This window comes from Micropterus dolomieu, linkage group LG18 (assembly GCF_021292245.1).
Source record: "Micropterus dolomieu isolate WLL.071019.BEF.003 ecotype Adirondacks linkage group LG18, ASM2129224v1, whole genome shotgun sequence".
In the NCBI taxonomy this organism is placed as follows: domain Eukaryota; kingdom Metazoa; phylum Chordata; class Actinopteri; order Centrarchiformes; family Centrarchidae; genus Micropterus; species Micropterus dolomieu.
In genome coordinates, this window is record NC_060167.1 from 15,940,911 (window position 1) to 15,964,184 (window position 23,274).

Here is a 23,274-nt window from a genome sequence, read left to right on the forward strand (position 1 = left end):
AACAGCTACAGTACATTCTACTACCATATGCTTTTTGAGGTTCAAATACAGTAGCGCCACCTAATTAGAAACATCAGCACCTTTAAATTATACAATCTCACATTTAAAAAATTTGTTCATTTTACAACATCACATATTTACAGCGATATTAAAACGCAGGAGTAGAAAATGGAAACATAATCCATGACACAAATATGAATAAATAAATGTAAACACCACAAATGAAAAATGTAAACATTGTTTTTTTTACGAATATCAATGGATTCACTGTAACATAATGAATTACTCAGTGCATAATGTTTTGAGAAGAAATGCAATATGACAAGGAAATGATCATGTGGAAATAGTACATTTCATAAATTAAGTGCAAGCAGCAACATCAGTGGCTGTCCCAGTGATAATGACAATTAAATATAATAGAAGCCCTGATAGGATTTTATGACCATCATATGAGATGATGTGAAATAACATGACACTTTTTCATGACGGAGACAAAAATACAAATTGACATGGAAGATGACAAGAGACATTAATAGACAGTCAAGTAGATGGCCTCTTTAACTGAGGCCCCTGTCACTGAGGTGTTCTGCAGAGCTGATCTTGGGCCAGCTGCTATGGAGGGAACATAGGGGGCTGTCAGCTCGGCTAGTGCCCCGATTCAGTTTCACATCACTGTGATGCATTCATCTAAAAAGAAGGGGGGGGGGCTTCCAGGGTATCAGATTTTTGAGAACACTCACCAAAGATTTGTTATGTGTTCCTGCTTGTGAGGAGAGACAGGCCTTCATTTGCTGCCTCTCTGCAATGTCCCTGAATGACTAAAGGTCTGTTAGAGTGAAAGAGGCATTCACAGGCTGCATCTGCAGGTGTTTGAGTGGGTTGAGGTGTCAGATTTTCACCAGTTGGTTGGTTGTTGGCTGGGTTCCGCACTTCCTGAATGGTCCAGCTCTGCACTGTCACAGTCAGAGTCATCATACAGGCCCTGCTTCGGAGGAAAAACATGAATTATCTGAGTCAGCAACAGACTCTTTAATGCTGACTACACAAGCAGATTCTGATCTATCGTCTCCATCTTAGTATCTGTGAGCGATTATGCTTTGAATATCTCTTAGCTATATCTGGCATGCTTCTATATATCACTCTATATCATCTTTTGTCTTTGCATTCACTCTCTGAAGCTTACCTCGTAATTATGATCATTACTAGCGAGCTGGGTCTTGACGTGTCGAAGAATAGCTTCCTTCTCAGACAATCCATCTGAGCCCAGCTGGGTTGGGTCAGATGGGTCAGCGGGAATCTCTGAGCCCTGAGACAGTAGGTCGTCGCTCTTGTCGTCCAGACGCTCGTCGGTATTGGTACTGACCACGTCCGGCGTGCCACTGTGGGAGTGGTCAGTGGTGTTTCCCTCCTCACCGTCTGAGACTGATAAGTTCTCTGAGCTGAAGGTGGACAGGGACTGGCACTTGGTCATGCTCACTGGACGCCTGAGTGGGAATACAATAGGAAAGATTACATGTACAGTAAATCGACAAACATTTTCTTTTACTGCATTTATAGGTACTTTACAGTAGGGAGAAATGAAAGGTTAAAAAAGAAAAAAAATGTGATGGTATTCATGCTAAAAAGTTAAAGCTCATGCATAGCCACATTGGATCACACTTATAATTCACAATTATTTGTTGCTAATATTCTCATATTACGTTTTAAAGGCCCTGCACACACTGAGATCTAATCATGCTAAATAACTGAAAACACCTTTATGCATGTACCACGGACATGTGTGGGCTTTAAAAAAATGTTTTTGATTTGTGTTGGGAAGATGTATGGACCGTTTTGTGTGGATGCACAGATGGAAACGTGAATATGGTAGCTCTTCAATAATTATATTGAACTCTTACCGTCTCCTTGGCAACTCCACTTCACTGTCCACTTCTCCTTCCTCTTCCTCTGAAGACACTCCACGTCTCTGCCAAGAAAATCAACAGTATGTATGAAACCCCAGCATTTCCCTGTTTCAGTGCACACTAATTACGCTTATTCCTGCGCCGTCTGGTGCAGGAATAGAACAGACCCTGGTGACACCCTGGGTACATGCTGAACATGGTAGTACTTTCAGAAAGCCAAAGAGACTGAGGTTTTTGGATCACTGAATCATCAATGTCTTTTGCTACTTGTACATATTTATCACTCATATTCTAACATAAAATACCCTCAGCTAACACATTAAACAGCCAGTTGAAGTTGCAGTTATGACTACTGACAAATCAACTATTCACAGGTGGCAGTAATTAAATACTAATTAAGTGGGCTGTTATTAACCACTTGAAAATTCCCAGCAGGCTCTGTGTTTTTTTGTGTGTTATCTTTGTTCATTGCATGGCATCTATAAAAATGAGAATGAGGATACTTGATTAGACTAGAGACCAAAAGCATTTGACTATCTGGACTTCATCAGTGTCCCCAATTACAGCAAAACAATTGAATGATGATAGCATGGCAGCTTTTTTCTTTTGTTTCCTCTACAGAGTCAGAGGGTTAAGTCAAGACAGGGACACTGATAAAGGCAGGAAGATGTTTTGTCCATTTAAATCAAAATGATTTGATTCCCTAAAGCCTTTCACTGCTAATTAATATTTGTTCCCTTTATAAGGCAGAAGTCAAAATGATTTTGTGAAGCTGGGCCACAGTTATACAATGCTGCTCCAGTCTCACCTGACTGCGTGTCACTGCTGCCCTGTAAAGCAGTGCTGCCGGTGTGAGGCGTTGACTTCTGGGTGAACGCGTGATTACCGTCCCGTCCTCCTTCTCCTCACCCTCGTGGGAAACGCGGGGGTTCCCAAGCACAGACGCCCTCCCCGCAGCTGCTCCCCTGCCGCACGGCGAGTCAGGGCTGCTGGAGAACGGAATAGAAGCTGCATCCTCGCTGGGCGTGTCACTGCGTGGAGGTGTTTCTGCCAGGTCATCAGTCCCTACACCCACATCTTGCCCCTCTTCCGGCCCCTCTGTTCTTCTGCTCTCCCCCAGCCCGGCTGAGGCGCTCTGGCTGCCCGCTCTGTCCAGCCCTGGCCGGACCTGTCCCTTCCTCCGGCCTTCAGCCTCCAAGGTGGTTGAAATGAGATCCGGGCTCGAGGAGTACATCTTCTTGAGCAGCAGATCATGCTGCAGGCCCCTGAGTGCTGCACTGGGGTCTAGATGCTGCTTGCTGCTGGGAACAGATGTCGTGGCGTTGACCATTGCTAAAGAAGAGGAGAGAGTGGCTTTGAGCTGAGCCAAGTCCCCGCTGCTGCCTTTACCAGCCTTCCTGTAGCGGGGTTTTCCTCGGCGTGAGCGGCCAGGGGAGGTAGAGCCCTTGTTGGGGATTGTGACCTGGGTCATGGAAGAGTCCAGTTTGGGGAGGATGACCTCTGACTTTAGTAAGTCTGGCCTGGAAAGGACAGGTACAGAATAAATAAAAAACAGGAGGAAAGAAAAAATCTTTCAGTGCTTTGACATACATACATACATACATACAGCTAGTTTGTCTCCCACATTTTCCACCATATAAATTAAAGTACAAGACTGGTGATGTTCAATTCCTTAAAAATCTATAAACCATTAATGTATTAATCTTTCAATACTTAACTGACTGTACTTAACCCATACCCATTAGTTCCTAATGAAGTCTTTCAGGGACATTAGGGAACTGTAGTTTTTAGCAAACATTGCTCAAATAGGAGTAAATAATGTACTTTTTGGGGACTATGCACAAGGGAATAAGCAATATCAGACTTTGTATTCACATGCAGTGCTTGTTAGTAGGAACAATTTATTGTTGGTTTTGGTCTGTTTGTGGGATTTGTTTACAATAAAAAAATATATAGAATATTATATATAGAGAGAATATCCTTTACCATAGCCTTGAGGTTCACATAATATTCAAGTGAAACCTGATCCAACCATCCACATATCAATGCTGTAAATTTAGATAAAGCCTCGCTGGCTCACCTCTTGCTGTACGAGGGCAGTTTCTGAGGTACATTGCGTTTCTTCATGAGTTTCTCCATCGAGTTGGAGGAGGCTGACTGTCTGGAACTGTGGTGCTTGAAGCAGCCCGGGTATTTCTTGTCCAGTGAATGCTCCCGCCTGATGTTCAAACACAAAGCCGATACTCGTTTAATGGATGTCAATGAATACTCAGCATGGCATAAGAGACCACTTTGTTACACACAACAGCCCTGTATGGCTGGATGTAATGGCCATTCGCATTACATTACGGGTGACCTTTTGCCTGTACTTTCACAAAAACACAGCTTAACCAATGTTGATGGATACTGCTATTAGTAAAAAGTATTAGAATGATTACAATTTTCCTATTGTTACAGTGCAATACATGTTGCACTAACTAGAAAATGACTACAGCATACTGCCCTAGTCTACTTGATAAACATTACTGTATCATCTGTTACTTTTTCTGAACTTTCACTCACAATCCCCGTGCAACCTAACAGAACCTGTCTAGTAGTGCAAACCAGATAGAGACCTATTTACATAGTCTCAAGGCTGATAAGTTGCTGCCAAAGGGGCATCTACTAAACACTGCCTTGGAGGGGGTGAATATTTATGAGAACAATCATTTTGTATTTTATGTTTTTAAGTAACTTAGATCACTTGGTAGAGATCTGCGTCAACTTTGACATTAAGTGGTCTTTTTCTGTTGCTCAGTTTCCAAAAAGCCACATCATATTCACTTTGACTCAACATGAAAATGTTTAAGGGTACTTTTTTAAGGTACTGTAAATAAATGTCAGTTTTCATACTTGAGCAGTTCTTTCTCTTTGATCTCCAGCTGCAGCATGATGGCATTGAGCTCCATATAGAGATTGTTGGCTCTCTCCAGTTTCCTCTCGTAGTGCTCCCGGATGTCCAGCGCATGTCTGTGTAGAGATGGGGTCAAAGGCCATTAATACGCAGATTAACATTGATTTACTGCTTCTCTAATTGTATGGATTTCTCAATAATTAGCTCATCCTTACATCTTTGTTAGTTATGGAACTATTTTTTATTTTTTAAATATTTCAAGATTCAAGATTTCTTTATTGTCATTCTACAGTGCACAGTAACAGCACAGGAACGATTAAAAACACTATAGGAATATGAGATTAAAAAAAATGTATATGGGTGTGCGGAGCATGTAGAGTGAAAATAAATATCAATATATACAACGTGGAAATACGGAAGAATGTAAATATCTAGATATATACAGTTGGAGTACATCCATCCATCCATCGTCAACCGCTTATCCTGCATACAGGGTCGCGGGGGGCTGGAGCCAATCCCAGCTGACACCGGCGAAAGTCGGGGTACACCCTGTACAGGTCGTCAGTCCACAGTTGGAGTACATACATGTGTAAAATAGTGCAGTTGACTTCTTTGCTAACCTGAGTTCTTCTCTGCGTCGTTTGATCAGCTCCTCATCCAGCCTGTGAAGACACGTCCCCTCAGACTTGATCTTCTCAAAGTGGTGCCTTACCTCATCCCTCCACTCCACCTATGCATAAAAACACAAAAAACACATCCATCAGTGCTCGCATCGATGAAGTACAGTAAGCAAATATTTCACAATTTTACAGATAAGAAAAAAAATGTCTTTATGCTGACGAGCAACAGTGTCTGGTAATAAGGCTTCAGATAGTTTTAAAGTATCTTCGAATGTTACAACTACCACCACTTCTGCTCTGATCAATGCTTCTACTCCCATTGTCACCACTAATACTACCTCCAGCCTTTATGTTATTACCACTACAATGAATCATGTTGTTTATATGAAACAACTCAAAATAGCCAGAGCAGCCTGTACAGTCAGTATGCCCACCACAGTCAGTCAGAAATCAGTAGCCTGCCATTCCCATATTTTCCATTGTGATAATAAAGTATGACTCGACTTCATCTTAGTAATACTAACAACAAATTAATATTGAGAATAAACTTCATTGCACCTTGATCTAGTATAAAAGCTCTTAATCTGCAGAGAGGTTCATGTGTATCATTGAAACAAAACCCATTAAGCTGTCAGATGATAATCAATACAAAGGGAGGGAAACTGAACATGAACTGATATGACATGAGCACAACAACAACAAAAAAGCAGCGCGGGCATTTTCTTGTACATGGTGGAGCGTGACAGCTGTTATCTGATACCTGTCATATCAAAGGACAAAGCAAGTCAGATATATGTGTGTGCACGTACATGCATGTGTGTGTAGTGTGTGTAGTGTGTGTGTGTGTGTGTGTGTGTGTGTGTATTTCTTATTAAGCTAATGGACTCTGTGTGCACTTTTCTATGTCTCTAGTCCCCTCTTCCTCCTTTCTCTGTGCTCTCTGTTCCCTGCCATTAAACCAATCAATACACTCCAGCAGCAAATACTTCTTTCTAACGTCACAAGAAAAATCCATTATGGGACAGAGAGGGGAGAAACTGGGGGTGGGGGGTGGCGGGGAGAAACTGGGGGTGGGGGGTGGCAGGGAGAAATAAAGGATGAAGCATAAGTGGAAAGAGGGAAAGAGGTTTGTATTTTGCATCATGAGATACAAACGGAGGAGGAGGCAGTGGATTGCTGCGAAAAGAAAATTAAATCTTTTTCATTTTGTGTGTTTGTGTGTGTCTCACGATTATACACGCTTGAGTTATAAATGAATCTGTGGTTCTGCACGGCTGAGTAAACACATATCTTCCACGCAATTATACTTCTTCTATGTCTCCTGTCCTTCATCTCTTGGGTTTGCAGTGGTCTAACATATTTTTCATGGGCCCCCATCCCCCACCCTATCACAGGCAGACACGCACCCTCCTTCTCCATCGCACAGACCTTCTCCATCACGCCTTGATATGATGGAGGTTGCGAAAAGGTTCTCTCTTCGACCACAAATCAGCACTTGCATGTGACAAGGAACAAAGACCAAGGAACCAACAATAATATGTTGAGGGCGTAAGAGGACGGGTATTATTAGTGGACTCCCGAGAGGCCTGGGGCCCCGGTGCAGCTGCACACTCTCCACTGCCTGTAGTTACTGCAGCAGGCTGGAAACAAATGGCAGTTGGTTGACAGCAAAATGACTATCAGAGATACTGGCTGCTGTTGACAGGAGGAGTGACATGCAGTGCTCATGCATACCTCATCTGGTATTTATTTATTTGATAAGGGAGACAACTTCAGGAATGATGGTTCTCGATTATATTTCCCCTCAATTATACATATACAGTATCTGAACAAGATAAATGTACTTTCTCTGTAATGTCTAAACTGGTACTGATGAATAATCTAAAATCAATACCTTTAATTAAGTCAGAATGTACCTGTCATTTAGGTATCAAAGTAGCTGTTAGGACTGTTGACAGAGACAAATTAAGCTTACCTGAGACTGAAAGTAAGTTTCTTGTGGAGTTGATAGGATATCTGCTGAGGCGATGTCAAGGTGCAGGAGAATCTGTCGGAAGGAAGGCCTGTTTCTTGGCTTGCAGTTCCTGTGAACAATTTAAACCAGCGTTTTGTCAGAAATGCAAGGGGACGTGGGGAAAAAATTACCTTTCCTCTCTGTTCCCTCTTTTTTAAAACTCTTTCTTTCCCCATACTGCCTTAACTCTCTCAGCAATCTTAAAGCTTGTAATGCCAACATATTGTAGTGTGTGTTGTTAGTGTTGATGCCTCAACTTTCTTTTTCCACATCATTCTTCTTCCCTCCATCTGTCCCTGCCTCCATCCTTCTCTGCACCCTCCTCCCCTCCCGCCTGCTCACCAGCATTGCCTCAGGAGCAGTTTGAAGCTGTCTGGACAGCTGTCAGGTACAGGCAGCTGTAGACTGTTGTTGCCCACCCCCCAGATAATGGCTGACGAGTCCACATCCTTATAGGGCACCTCTCCTGTCAGCATCTCCCACAGCACGACGCCGAATGACCTGCAGAGAGATGTGGCATATTTACTTTCAGACACATTGATAAAGATGTGAAGTGAACTGGTGAAAGGAAACATGACTGAAATGTCACGCTTTGTGGAAATTAATCTTTGTTACTACAGCTTTTATATCTGATGGATAAGGCTTTTATGCTAATGCATTGAGGGCAGTCTTTGGTAGCTTAAACTAAGTATTATCAAGGTTTGGTACTATGAAAGGTTTACTCATTGCTAACAGTTTTCTATCACTGGAATCATGTTAATGAATGTTAAACAGTTAACACTGGTAATATCCAAAATAACATACAGGATATTACCCAGTGAATGCTTCTGTCAGGCCTGATAAATACATCTCAGCTCCAAAAAAAATGCAGTAATTGGTAACAAATGAATGTTCTGCCAAAACATGATGCTTTATTTCACTACAGTTCAGTACTTCATTGATGAGCTCCAGCTCTACCTCTGTTTGGCAGGGGAGCCAGAGAGCAGGCCCACGGGATATGTAACTATGGAAAGTCTGTTGTTGGTGATTCTCTGGCTTGCCATGGCGACCATGTCTACAGTTTCCAAGGTGCCAATAGCATCACACGAAGCATTTAGGCAGTGCGTGATGTTGTGTTTACATGTGTGTTTTTAAAGTCCGCCAGTCTCCTTGTTTCTGATTCATGTTATGAACGCACAAGAAGGGAGACTTGATTTAAAGGCAATGCATGCATTTTCTTACCAACAGGTTAAGATTAGCTCTTAATTAGATGAAGGATTACAACTACATTATTCACTATCACTAATATAATGACCCATTCAGTTTCAGTTCAGTGTGACATATCTTAAATTTTTTATCATTTTCATTTGAAGACAGAGAAATTAAAACTGAAAATCTCCATATTTGTTTCCCCACTCTTGTCATGAAGATGTTTTTGTTGGATCATTTTATCCACAGACTCATTAACTATATAACCTAGTGAAGCAAATTATCGCAGGATTTATACAGATCGCCCGTCAATATATAGGTATTTATTGTGTGTTTATTTGTTGATCTGTGTAGCGAGCTGATGTATACAATTGTCCTCACAAGAATAAATATAGTTGGATTGAGTTGAATTTACCTCTGACTATTTTAGTATAGTCCTTACATAAAAACCAGAAAGGAACACGAGTTGTACTTGCTGTCAGCAGCACAAAACAAAACTGAATCTATACAAGATAATACTTCTCCACAGCCTCACTTTTTCTGACTCACTCTTTTTATGGACTATTATCTAATTTACATGAATTTAAACAAAACTGCACAATACACACCCATGCTTTGCTGGGTGTGTATTGTAAGCTTTTTAATCCTACTTTCACTTCTCTGCTAATGCACTGCTGGCTCTGAGCCAAACCATCCACAGACTCTGGAAGGTTATTCCAGCCTCTCCTGAGCACTGCAGCATCTGGCAAATCAATTATTAAATTAGCCAGCGTTCCTTTCAGGACGGAGAGGAAGAGTGATGGAGGGATGAAGGATGGAAGAGAGAGGGGGAGAATGTACTGGGGGAGATCAGGGTTTAACACAGGGCAACCCATCAGATATAGCAGAGGCCCTATAGAATTTCATGTAATGAGATATTGTACATAATACTGAATAGATTTTCTGGAAATAGGATCCTACGCTCTATACTGTAGTGGGCTGTAACTAATGAGATTCTATGTTGATTCAATGACAGATAAGACAAACCATAAGGGAAAATTGCAAAGGGTCACCAATGCAAAATGACTATGTAAAAGGGTTCTGTCACCTACCAAATATCCACCTTCTCTGAGACGGGTTCGTTGCGTATGACCTCTGGAGCCATCCATGCCACCGTACCGGCAAAGGACATTTTGGTGCTCTTGTCGCTGAGCTCTTTGGACGTGCCGAAATCAGAAATCTTCACTGAGTCATCATAGGTGATCAACATGCTGGAATGAAACGTTGAATGCCAAGTTAATATTTATATATTACAGTCCATCTGCATACAAACATCAAAAGGTGTGGCAGCCAGGGCCTTTCAGAGTTAGACATTTGCACACTAATCATAGCATCTAAATTTGGCCAATCAATGCATCCTTGTAAAGCAGTGGTTCCCAGCTATGGGTCGGAAACCCCACTGCAGGTCACAAGATAAATCTGACGGTTTGCAAGATGATTAAAAGGATAGGAAAGGAGTTAAAACCTATTTCTACAACACAAAATTATGTTTATTTTTACCTATAATCTTTTCCGTTTTCCCTGTAAATTACTGGATAATGTAATCTCCTCAGGCCTCTAAAAAGTATTCAAATGAACTGCTCACAACTGGTAGACAAATGCAACCTGTGACGTGGGGCTGCAAGTAGACATTGTTTTGTTTTGAGGGGTCAAAACCCCTTAAAGGTGGGGCAGGCAATTTATTTCAGTAGCATTTTTTGTTAGATTTGTTGAAAATTTACTTTCTGACAGCAATCGATAAATCGAATGCCTTGACACAAATTTTACAGTATCTATGGCTGTAGCAGGACTGTAATATGCTCAGCCAATCATTTAATTCAGTCCAAATAAAAAGACTGGCTGGCCAACTTGCCTCCTCTGTGTGCACTCTGCCCGTGCACTTACTGTGATGGTTGGATACTTTCAAAATCTAGATTTCTCTTGCTAGTTTCTTCAACGTCACCCTCTTAAACCGCAGGTGCTTTCAATATTACTGAAATTCTAACAAATGACCTTACATTCATCCAACATAGGGTTTACTTTCACAGTGGACTTTGAGTGTCAGATGTCAAAATACATTTGTATTGTAACTGTATCATTCCATGAAGCATGAAACTGTACAACACCTATTTTGAAATCACAAATTCAAGCAGTGTAAGATTTGTCTTTTTAATGTGTCTAGGTCTATCCCCCTACTTTGAACAGCTTCCTGACTCTCCTATCAAAGCTGATCTTAATCTTTAGTTAAAACTATTTAGTGACCTGTCCTCTCATTTACACGTACACTCACACAGTTCATTTTAACTAGGGCTACAAAAACTCACTTTGGTGACTTGAGGTCTCTGTGGATGATCTTGTGGAGGTGAAGATAGTTCATGCCCCCAGCGATGCCCATTGCCCAGTCCATGAGCAGGGATGGATGGATCTGCCTGCCTGCTCTCAGCACCTCATACAGCTGTCCTTGGGCACAGTACTCCATGATGATGCAGTAACATGGAGCCTGGGTACAAATACCCCTGAGAGTGTAGAGAAGTATGTACGGTATGTTAAGACAGAAAAAAACTGACATATATAACTATAAAGCTTTCACTTACTGAAGAAAATCAATCATATTATATAAACATAAAATTTTAGTGTAATGCTCTGCACTTCTTAATACACTGATAATTTCTACTAACTTGAAAGTGATGATGTTGGGGTGTTTGAGCTTGCGCAGGTGCTTGATGTCTGTCTCTTTGATGTTCCGCACTTTCTTTACGGCCACTTCCTGTCCGTGCAATTTGCCCAGAAAGACGGCGCCCTGGGCTCCGCTGCCCACCCACTGCAGATCAGATATCTCCTCGAATGGGACCTCCCATGCCTCTGAGATTGGGGGAGAAGATGGAGGCAAGGTAGTTGGTGAGCTTATGTTTAGTAACATGAGCAGAGTGATCATTGCGATTTTAACCTGTACCGATTATTTTTCACCAAAAAAAATTGCTGTTTCCAGTCTTTGTGCTAACTAGGTTAGGTAACAGTATGCCCTGGCTCTTACAGCCAACCTAGACCCCAGCTGATATCTTGTTCTGTAGTTGAACCTCACGTTAACCTAAGACTCAGAGTGTGCAGGCAGACAGACAGGGAGCTCTAATCTCCTGTGGGTAATTCTCCCTTTAGCCTCCTAAATCCTGCTTAGTGCCATTGTGGGGCTGACGCAAAACAGGGGTCCGACACTCAGGAGAGGGCTGGAAGAGGGAGGGGATTTAAAAGCCTAATGGTGGATGTATGGTGAGTAGAGAGGTGGAGGGGTAGTGACGGTAGTGGGGTTTTTAGCTCTGTGTGTGTGTGTGTGTGTGTGTGTAAAGAGAAAAGAAGAGAGGGGGATTCCCCACAGGTCGGCAGGGGTCCATGTGGCCAAAGACAGACTGTTAATACATAGAAAATATACAGCCTGCTCTGCTGCTGTTCTTAGCCTGAGAAATGAAGATTCGGACACATTTATCATATTAATAAGGATGGTATGAATGATTAATGCTCCCCGGTGATGAGGGCTCGGCCTCTGATGAGCCCCTCAAATGTCCCACAGTCAAGACATACGACCTCATCTGATACACCACATTCCCCCCCTGGGTCTGCTTTGTTTGATCTGAAAAATTGAAGAAATTTAGAACATCACTAGGCACCTCACAGTCCTTCACAATCAGAAAAGGGCAGACAATCTTCCTCCTTTCTATTGTGCTACATTGTGCCTTTCAGTCAAAGCTTAAGAATAGAGCATTGTGATATGGCAGGGAGGCATTCAGTTGGAATACCCCTATTTATTTCACTTTTATAATATCCGTTTTTGCTCCTGTCGGTGTGTGTGTGACTCCCTGTGATGCTGCACAGAGGAGGGGAGCAGTGAGGTGCAGATGGGCTGGGAGTGATAACAGCACAGGATGAAAAGGAGGGGAAAGAAGACAATGAGAGGTGGAAGGAGGAGGGGAGCGGAGGGGAGACGTGGAAGTCAAACGGTTGATAAAATATCAGAAGGCTATAAAGACAAGGAGACATATAAATCTGCCAACTTCAAGCCAGGTGTATGAGCCAGGTGTATGATGCAGTGTTTATTTTAGTTTTTAAGTTTTTTTTTGGCATCTTATCTGACTTTATGTGTTCATGTCAGTACTAGATATTAAGTGTTTCTATTTGTGGATGTGTTTATGTGTGCCTGCAGTTGTCTTTGGGCGCATGCTCACGTGTGTGTGTGTGTGTGTCAGGTTTGCGTTAATAGAGATGAGAGGCGCAGGGTCAGAGTGTAGTTATGCATAATTCATGAAGCAGATTTGGCTCAGGAGTCCCAGGGGAGCTCTGTGCTATTGTAGTGGTTGCAGACATAAACAACACAGCGTCACAGGGAGCTAGTTTCATTGGGGGGGTGGTAGTGGGAGGATGGTGGGGTGGGCACAAGCAGGCGAAAGCATCGGGGGGAAATATCAGGGGAAAATAAGCCCTTTGCGGCTTTGATAGAGTCTCTCTCTGGCTGCAGCTCTTTCACGTCAAGGAAAGTGTTTGTTTACAACATGGCCTTTGTGCGAGTCATTTTTCTACCAACTGTTTAATGTAATTAAACTGGGGGATAAGATCATTTAATTAGCATATCAAAGCTTCAGACTGGAATTAAATGGGAGCTAGTTGTTGCTTTTATTGGAAAACCAAAAGCAACCCTTGATGCCAGTGTGTGTTGATGTGTTTACGTTGAAATGGATTTGACTGCTAGACTCACCGTCCAGGTTGTGTTTGTGCTCCGTGGAGTAAGCTTTGCCAATCATAGTCCAGACAGGCCGCAGACATCCAAATAACCCCTCCAGAAACCCTCCTCCTCCTGTAGACTGGCACTGTAGCCTGGCGTCATCCACCTGGCTCCTGACCACACTGCTGTCCAGCTCCTGGCCCTCTCCCTCCGTCCTTCCGGGACTTCCATCATGCTCGTGGAGCTTCAGGACACTGTTGGCAAAGTGCTCCTGTTGTTCCTCGCCCGGTGTCTGACTGTGCCCGGCACTCTGCCCCTCACCTCCTCCGCCCCCAGGTTCGACAGCACCTCCGGTGTCTATTGAGAGGACGTTCCGAAGGACGCATTGGGTCGGGGTCAGGTCCATTTCTGGGGTGCAGGGTGTTTCAGCATCAAGGCGGCGAAAGGATGGAGGATCAGAGAGGGGTGTGTTGAAGCCAGAGAGAGAAGGAGAGGGGGCACGAGGTTCATGAATAAGCGCCATAAGGGCCTGTGGTCATCAGAACAACAAGAGAACTGGAAGCCTTGACAAGAGCAAACACACAGAGAGAGAGGAAGAGAGAAAAAGAGGATGGAAATTGTTATAAATCAAATCAGAGTTAAAATCATTATCTTACCATCTGGGAGCCATAAAAGCAGGCAGATTTAGCTGAATATTGAGTCTGTGGGAGAGTCTGACCTCTGGAAGATCATTATTTAGGCCTCATATAAGTAGAACCTTAGTTACTGAGGTTAGGCTATAGTTATCGTAACAGGCAGAGGAACTCAGGTTGGTTAAGGTTAACATTCAGAGAGTACACAAGAACAGATTGAGTGAAAAACATGCAGTTTTAGTAAACTGTTGATCATCAGCATAGATAGAGAAATATCACGAAACAAAGATCGCACGTACCTTGAAAAATTTAGCATTTTTAGTATTTCTCACAACTCCGAAGTAACAAATTATTTCTTGCTGCACCACCGGGTTCATTTTTAAAATGAAACCTAGGTGAAGATGAGAGTACAGTGGTTGTCAATCTACATGTGCCTGGAGATCAGGGCAGTGACATAAATTTATAAGTCATGGTGTCTGATCTCTGAAGATTTCTAATCAATACTAGAATGTGAAACATGATTCAGGATGTGTGGATAAAGGACAGAAGAACAGCCTGTCTGGACCATAAATCTGAGAAAGCCTCAGTTCAGCAGTACCCCCCACCACCACCATATATAGGTGCCACAGCATCACCGTACCTCAATTAAGTAATTGCCTTATATCTTACAGAATATGAACAAATTATTAACAAAGCCAATGTTTTGCAGGTAGAATGGTGCAATTGCCATTTATTTACTACTCCAGGAACATCACTGATATATTCAAATGGATCAGATCAAATCATGGCTGTATTATAATGAGAGAATTCTGCAAACCTCTTCAAAGCTTGTCATTTCTCCAAGGACGCCTGCATATACATGCTCAGCGGATGAAATGAAAATGCATTATTTCTTATCAGTGCCTTTTGAAGTGATTCACACCTCATCTGCTATCTCTGACAAGCAAGTCTAAGAGGTGACGGGTTTTACTGTGAAATAATGATACAAATCAAAAATGCTTAATGGTGCTAGCATCATCCTGTTGTTGTATGGTATGTGAGACAAAATAAACATGTGTTTTCTCTTCAGGTTATCATCCAGTGATTGTGAGGGGCACTTCAGGTATAGGCTATCCACCAAATATATCTATTTGCTGTCCAAATCTTCATCAGTTTGAAGGTCAATTTTAGAATCACTATGCCTATATGTATTTACATGCCATTTTCGACTATTATCGACCACCCTACCGTGACAATTAGGCCTACTCTCACAAAAAGTAATGTACATGGCATCTGATGTAGCCTGATCCCCACCTAGCTGTAGAACCATCTATAGGCCTAATTCATAAAAGAGGAAGAGAGAAATCATATAGATGGGCTAGTTCAAAACAAGACAGACACAGCCCGCAGGATTCATTAAACCACGCCACAACCATGAAGCTCAAAAATGGGGAAAAAACATCCTCATTATAATTTTCTGCGCCGAGAGAAACCCAAGCACCGAGACACATCTGGTGTCTGAAATCTGGAATAATCACACATCATTCACATCCGACTGATCCTGTCTGCTATAAAGTCCTGCTCTCTCTTTATTTATTACGAGGTATCAGCTGCGGGACCTCGAGAAGCAGGCTACGGTCTGTTGCAGGCCAGTGCATTAATTGTGGATGGCATCAGAGGGATTTCTTGTGCGCATCATCGCTTCTCCTCGCATCTCCTGCGGTAAAGATCCCCGGTGCATTCGTGAAGCATTCACTGACAACACTAAAGTTACAGTTTATGTTTGAATAATAAAGGACCGGGTGCGTTGTTTAGGAATAAGATCTGTAATAGCCCAGCTGCCTTCTCATTGCTACTTATGACGCCGACTGAATGCTGCTAATGTCAAACAAACGTTTCCTACCTCAGTGCCGACAGCTGTGGTCCATCGCTGGGGACTGCGAAAGCTTATTCCACTTTTTAATTTAGGGTCGATTCTAAAAACAACCACCTAATAATTCTCCCTTTCTGGGGTTGTTGGTATAATCAGCATCCACGCATCTTCCTCCTCCTCCTCCTCCTCCTCCTCTTCTCTCTGCATCCAGTGAGGTTTCTCCGCCCGTGATGACTCGGAGGCTGCGTTTTCTCCTGCGTTTATCCGAATGAACAGTAAACACAGCAAGCTATAAGCTCCCTCGGTTCGCTTGTTTTCCTGCTCCTACACCTCCTCCTGATTTTCCGTTCTCCTCTGAGGGCGCGATCTGCGTACACACAGGAATTTATACGTCTATCTCACCTATAGTAAACACTACTGAGGAGAGGAGAGAGGGGAGAAGGGTGGGAGGGAGCGGCAATGTTGGTGTCCTATCAGAGAAGAAGTGGGCTGTGACGAGCTCAGTCCGGTGAGACACGGGACAACTGCAGGTAAACGGGTTTATATGTGTGAGTGAAGCTACACTTATAGGCACGGGGGAAGGGGTTTGGGGGGGTCAGCCGGTATGTGAGGTGATCCAAATGATGTCATCCCCAAAGCATGCAGCGTTTGACTGGACAGCACCATGTAAATCCCTTCAAACCCTATTAATGCCCTCTGTATTGAGTGTAATTGGTGCATAATCTGTGTGCACTATCCTCCGTCTGCCACGGAGGGGACATGAAGGAAGGACGGCAGGTCGTATTTTATTATTATCATCTCCAATCTCTACTGACCCATTTCTCTCAGATAGGGAGAGTGGGACAGCACAGGACCTAAATGGGACTTTCCCCAGGCGTGATTTGTTTCCCTCAGGACTTCAATTAACCTGAATGAAGTAAAAAAAAACAAAACAAAAAACCCCCACACTAATTTAGACAACTGTCATCTTTCAACACAAATCTCATTTTGTGTTTAAACATGCAATGCCACCAGATCATTATCTTCAATGGTTCCTGTTTAAATGCAGATTTTATTCAAGGGGTTATTTCCAAGGCCTGGCATTCTTGCCATCATACATGGATGAATTAAGTTTTTATTATTGTGTTATGCATACAACTATGGGCTTACAAGACACCAGAAAGTCCTATAAACCTGATTTAGAATGTGTATGCATATTCAAAACTAAACTAACCTACAAATAGTCCCAAAATAAAGAAATCACAATCATATTTTCACACCCATATGTCCACAAAAAAAATCATAAGTCACTCACAAAAGCTGTACAATACTGAAGAAATCAGACTAAATACTAATTAAATTAACCATTTTTGCCTTCTCTTAAGACTTTCAAGACAAAGTCAGTGAACGGCTCGCACATTCAAGTCAGGGCTATCCTGCATAATGAACAGACGTAAGTGTAACTCTGCAGGGAGATCATGGGAGATCATGAAATCACAGCAATGGAGATTCTTCCAGAGAGTCAAGCTATTTGGCTGACACAGAGGGAAGATGTGAGTTTGTGGAACAGCTGGGGATCCCATGTCTGAGCTGTGTATTTACTGACAGTCTAAATGGTTGTAGCTGCATGACCCTTTTTGAGTGCTAAATTTAAATCCAGCCCTTATCCCTCAGACTAAGCTCATGTTGGGCTTAAACCCTAATGATGACCTCATCGTGCCGCTCGTGGACAGAAGGGAAACCCTTACTAGTGCACAGACCGACCGCTTGAGAATGACAAACCTGCACGACTACACAAGTATTCAATTCAGCCCTCTCTTCTTCTCTCTGCAGAGCTTTATGAAATCCTGATGAAAAGAGATCATTTCACTGGCTGAGTTGGATACCTCCAGTGAAATTACAGTTGGGAAAAAGTAATTGCTTCCAGTTTCATTTATTCGTCTTTTGAGTCATTCTACGCCTTCTGCTTCTACATGAAGCCTTGCCAAATGAAAATAAGAATTGGAGTTATACAGAAGCCACCATAATAAGATTTTTTTTATGTAACTTAAAATGTTTAGACTCAGTGAGAGGAAATCAGAGCAACAGCAAAATAATAATGGACTTGTTTATGCAAGTCATTCAATGTTTAACTGTAACATTTTCTTACAACCATTAGGGACACTATCAGGGTATTGTTCCACTTCTAAAATGATTTTTGACAGCGGACTTGATGCTTATGTTTTAATTTTACAATCTAATGGACCATTATCTTCAAGTTCCCAAATGAATATTCAAGGAACACTAGCTAAAATGTGGTTTATAAATGTTTAATGTTGGTTTTAATATCACATGAAATAGAGAGAGTGGGCAAAAATCAGTGGCTTTAATCTTTCTTGCTATTTTATGCCATCCATATCTATAATTCCACTCCCTACTCTGTCTTAAGGCGGTCTGAATGGAGCAGTACATCCTCTATTCTATTTCTATCTTTTTCTTAAAACTTTCTTCATGATTTATTTATTGGCGCTTGTTGTTGCATGATGGCTCCTTGTCAGAGATGTTCAGTCCTCTGAGGGTCTGTGCTGCTGCCTCTGATGTCCACCAGCACAGCTTCTGCCTCTGTTATTGTTACTCTAGCAGAAACAAACACAGAATGAACACCGCAGGGTACCACTCCTAATAAGATAAAAACTTCAAATCTACAAAGCGACACCTTTAAAAAAAATGCAGTAGGACTCCCACTGATTTTTAAAGATTGAACAGTGGATTCCAAATGAGCTACATGCGTTTACCTGTCATGTTCCATACTAACTGCTTACATGCAAAGATCATCTTAAGAGAGAAAATTACAACTGCAAAGCCTTAATCTGACTACGAAAGGAATGGCTGTACAACTCTGTGCTCTAGTTACATCCACCACACGCTGATGTAAAATGCTGCATTGTTTGGCAATATAATCTGTAGGAGGGAATTAACAGAGGCCTGCAGTGAAGGATGTCGAGAGGAATGGCATGTGTTTGCATTAGGAGCATATTTGCCACTGACTAGGAGTGTACAATATGTTGTGAAAGGCTGGGTGCCAAGTGGTCACAGATTGTCCCAGTCCAGTTAAGGGGGAAAGACGTAGAGTAGAGGTGTGTGTGTGTGTGTGTGTGTGTGTGTGTGTGTGTGTGTGTGTGTGTAGGGTTGGGTGTAGGGAATGAGGGGGAGGGCAGCTTCTGGCTCTTTGGAGAGCCTATTTATGGATCCTCATGGAGAGCCCCTTGTGTTAGTCATTGTCACTTTCACTCACACACTGCTGAATAGGTGGCCAATCATCAAATCCACTCAACTCTGTTCCTAAAGGGAACGTGAACAAAAGAAGCAAAGATAATTGGCACTCTGCTTCAACATCATATTGACTGAAAACCAACAGTAGAATTGCAGAGAAAGTCTTTGAGGTGTCCAATGAAAGAAGACAGGTAAGTGTGTGTCTATATTTGTGTGTGCTTATGTATGTCTGTGTCAATATGCACAATGGAGTGATCCGTTCCTGTCTGTCGAGGAAAACTGATATTAGACAGTACTGACATCAATCAGGTTGCCACTACTGTGTGTTTCATCAGTATGGTCCACTGATGGGATTCATTAAGATGGGCGCCAACCATTATTGGTGGATGGGTAAGGGGGCTGGTGGGTGGGGGATTCTCCATTTCAACAAGATGATCTCACCTCCTGTCTGCAGCTGAGGAAGAAGAGTTTTCATTCATAAAGTTCATCCATTCACGCATGCGTGTTCACGCACATGCACACACATACATATACATATCTCCCAACAGGATGCTGAGGAAACATTTGAGCCAATGAGGCAATTTTCAGGTGAGATCACTGATAGATGCCAAGGTTCCTCTTTCCATTTAATAACTCTGTAAAGGGTGAGCATTTGATGCCTTTCATCATCCACCTTGCCTGCATTACAGCACCACATACTCCCCATGGAAAAAAGATATCATAATAGATAACTGATCAAAAACGTGTTGAATAAAATGTGCATCTCCAAATTTGCATAAACCTACATTAACTGATTTTCTGGCCAGTTGGGGGCAGTGGAAACAAGCTATAAACACAGCTCTGGCATATTTTAAGCCTTTAAAGGGTAGCTTCAGTATTTTACAACCTAGACCTTAATTTTCCCATGTCTTTGTGTCTATGTGACTAATTGGAATATTTTTTTAATTGATCCAGTGTTGATCGAGTGTGCTGCAGTCAGTGGCAGCAAAACAAGGCTGCAGAACATGTGAGTTGCTGGTCTACTTCTGCCTCGGTTGGTTAGTTTGTGTTATTGTATGACTTTGGTGCAGCAGTAGACCACAGAGAGGAAAATTAGTATATTTGTCAAAGGAGTCTGGTGCCCTTGACGAGAGCGATACTGGTTAAACAAAAAGGATCTTACTTTAAAAAAAAAGATCTCTGTAGGAAATCTTTCCACAGTGTTTTTAGAATTTTGGCGGGGTGCAATTGCCCCCAAGGATTATGTTGCAGCTCTGTTTCCAGGGGTGGTTTGTTCATTAGGGCGATCGGGTGACACACCACCAAAGCGGGAAAGGCAGGGGATTTTTCTCACACTTTCTACCACACTGTTAGTTAGCTGTGACTGTTTTTGACAGACAGTTTGCCTCTGAATATCGTTGTCCAATCAGCGTCAAGTCGTTTTTCACGGAGTCGTGTTTCACAGAGATTTCAGTCTGGTTAAAAAGGGCCCAGATCGCTCTAATAGACTTTCGTGTAAAGGCATTTTTTTTTTTCGAATTGTGGGCAAGGCAATGCAATCTCTATGGCTTCCGGTGGGGCTTGCACTTATGTTTTTACATCATGCGCCCACAGCAGAACTACGCTTCTGCCAATGTGACCTGAAAACGACTCAGCAGTCTGTCAGCTTGTTGCTCTCATGCGATCAGCTGCTGTTTTAACAATACGTACATTCAGGCTGAAAATTCAACCTACTGGACTACTTTTTATATTCATAAAGAAACGTCAATTGATGAAATAAAAATTGTAGTGTGTCTGTTAGCCTAATTTCTTTTTGAAAAAGCAATAGCTCACTTCAGGCTGTGATATAAGCTTATTATATCACAGTTAGGCGAACAACACCCCTTAACTGTGATATAATAAGCGTATACCACGGCCTATCGTGAGCTATTGCTTAATTATTTCATTACTGTAGCCTACTACTTGAGACAGGTCCTTTAGCTGCAATGCAAGATTAACTGTAAATCATTTTATTCATTGCACATTATCAGCCCCAGTGCCACTGCGCTTTATTCTGGATTTGTTGTACCTAAAAAAACAGGATTGTCACAGCTAAATCAGATGATTGTGAGAGTCTTTCTTTTTTGTAATTATTGCTAAAGCAGTTGCCTTTACATCAATCTGTTGATCTTCACTGTGGAATGTTCATTCATTGTAGACATTGACAATGAACTTCGGGATGTAGCTGTTCACAAATACTATACAGTAGACCATTGAACTGGTCACCTTAGCCATCATCGCATCAATTGCCCCCCCGAGAGATTTGGCCTGTTTCACTGCTGCCATCTGCAGCGCGCTTGCTCAATACTGGACCAATTTCAAAAAAATGTTGTTCCAATTAAGCCCCTTTTCCACCACTGGTAGCAGCTTGACTCAACTCGACTCGATTCGGTTTTGGCCTGTCGTCCTCTGTGTCACATCCAACTCCAGCAGTTAGGCTATGTATTCTATTTTTGTCTACAACCACTTCCTATTTTTGTTGGTATTCATCATCTTGTGTCCTTTCAGGTCTTTGTCTTCCCTCCTGCCCTGTGTGATAACCAGTCCCCGCCCTAAAGTGCTCCACCTCTGTCTCCCCTGCCCTAGTGTATATATACCCTTGTCCCATTTGTCCCTGTGCCAGTTCGTCTTGTGTCAGCGTTCTAGCGATTTTCACAGTGCGTGCCCTGTGAGTCCATACCTTTGTGTGAAGCCCTGATAGTACAAACTGGCCACACAATGGACTCCGCTGACTTGGATCCCCAGAAGAAATCCCTGCATAGTCAGGCACAGTGTCTCCACCTTCAAGAGGATATTCTTTCCGCGGTCCACCAGGAGGTGTGTAGTTTGGTGGAACAGCAAGCGAGCATCCAGGCTATTGTCTGTGATCAGATTGCCCAGCTGACCTCACAGATTCAAGCTCTGCAGTTAGGGGCAGCTTCTTCAACCACACCACCTGCCGTGGACTCTGTCCCCCCTTCCACTGGTACAGCTGCCCACATACCTGTCCTTCAGCCCATGGTTCCGATGGTCACTCCTCAGCTGTCTCACCCCGAATACTTCTCCGGTGAGTCCGGAGACTGGGCCAGTAAAGGAGAGGGCACTGGTGACAAAACCACTATTTATTGTCCCTCTCATCCTATGCCAACAGTAATGCCTGGTGCAGAACAGGTACCCCCTCCCTTTGATCTCCTCTGCTTTTGAATTGTTGCAGGAGGACAAGATCTTCACTAAATTAGATCTGAGAAATGCTTACCATCTAGTTAGGATCAGGGAGGGGGACGAATGGAAAACAGCTTTTAACACTCCTAGTGGTCACTATGAGTACTTGGTGTTTGGACTAACCAATGCTCCAGCCGTGTTTCAGTCCCTAGTGAATGATGTCCTGCAAGATATGTTAAATGACTTTGTGTTTGTTTAGTCGTACCCTGTGAGTCCATACCTCTGTGTGTAGCCCTGATACTCTGTACCTCCACAACGTAATGTTCCTGCGACCCACACATACCAGCTGTTGATTTAAGTTAAAATGTTTCCTCATTACTCAGAATGTAAAGACAGAATAGTGGTGCAAAAATCTTACAGCTGTGTTTTCCTCTGCCATTGTTGCTGGAGTCTCTGCTGCATGGGCTAAAGTGGTCTGTGAGCTGATTGGCTGGCTGGCCCATTAGCTTCACCTGCTGGCACATGCTGATTCCTCAACTCCAAAAACATTTAAGCACATTTTCGATCCGTCTTCAATTTTTGTAAAACTGACAATATTCGAAATCTACACAGTTGATTTATCGCCTCAAAACTTCCGTAGTCTGTAGTGTTGTCGTTGCATTTAAGTATCGCCTTGCTTGGAACCTCGAGGGAGGTGATACGAAAAAAAGTACCAGATAGTTGAACAGGCTTCGCGATCGTACGCAGCCTATCAAACAACTGAAACCAACATCTGCACCCTGTGTGTTCCCTGCTGCTTAACCTGGTCCATGCTTGTAAAACATCCTTCACAACTTGTAACCGAGTCAAGTCTGTGTGAGTGAACACATGCACATATGACGACTGCTATCCCAATCAATCCCAATTGTGATTCTAGTCACCTGATTGAGTCAAATATTAACTCTCCTTTTAGCTCTGTTTTCGTCTCCACCAACTCCTGAGGGAAATATCTGGCTCATTAGCCACTATATGTTCCATTATGTTCACCAGCTAGTCACTAGCTGTGTCTGTCT

At 42.6% G+C, this 23,274-nt stretch overlaps 1 protein-coding gene across 2 annotated transcripts in view; it reads right to left on the minus strand.

Moving 5' to 3' along the window:
• LOC123986999 (mitogen-activated protein kinase kinase kinase 12-like) overlaps positions 1-23,274 on the minus strand; it is a 28,192-nt gene continuing 4,918 nt past the window's right edge. The window contains exons 2-14 of one of the 2 annotated variants that reach the window (XM_046075487.1): positions 13,382-13,911; positions 11,316-11,499; positions 10,962-11,153; positions 9,711-9,869; positions 7,774-7,932; positions 7,393-7,501; positions 5,418-5,527; positions 4,797-4,913; positions 3,985-4,122; positions 2,713-3,424; positions 1,899-1,966; positions 1,184-1,484; positions 1-985 (exon numbers count right to left, since the gene is read on the minus strand). In XM_046075487.1, coding sequence (XP_045931443.1) covers positions 896-985; positions 1,184-1,484; positions 1,899-1,966; positions 2,713-3,424; positions 3,985-4,122; positions 4,797-4,913; positions 5,418-5,527; positions 7,393-7,501; positions 7,774-7,932; positions 9,711-9,869; positions 10,962-11,153; positions 11,316-11,499; positions 13,382-13,871 — 2,829 coding nt within the window. In that variant the 5' untranslated portion in view covers positions 13,872-13,911 and the 3' untranslated portion in view covers positions 1-895. The remainder of the gene's footprint in view (positions 986-1,183; positions 1,485-1,898; positions 1,967-2,712; positions 3,425-3,984; positions 4,123-4,796; positions 4,914-5,417; positions 5,528-7,392; positions 7,502-7,773; positions 7,933-9,710; positions 9,870-10,961; positions 11,154-11,315; positions 11,500-13,381; positions 13,912-23,274) is intronic. The other variant, XM_046075488.1, reaches the window with a different exon arrangement.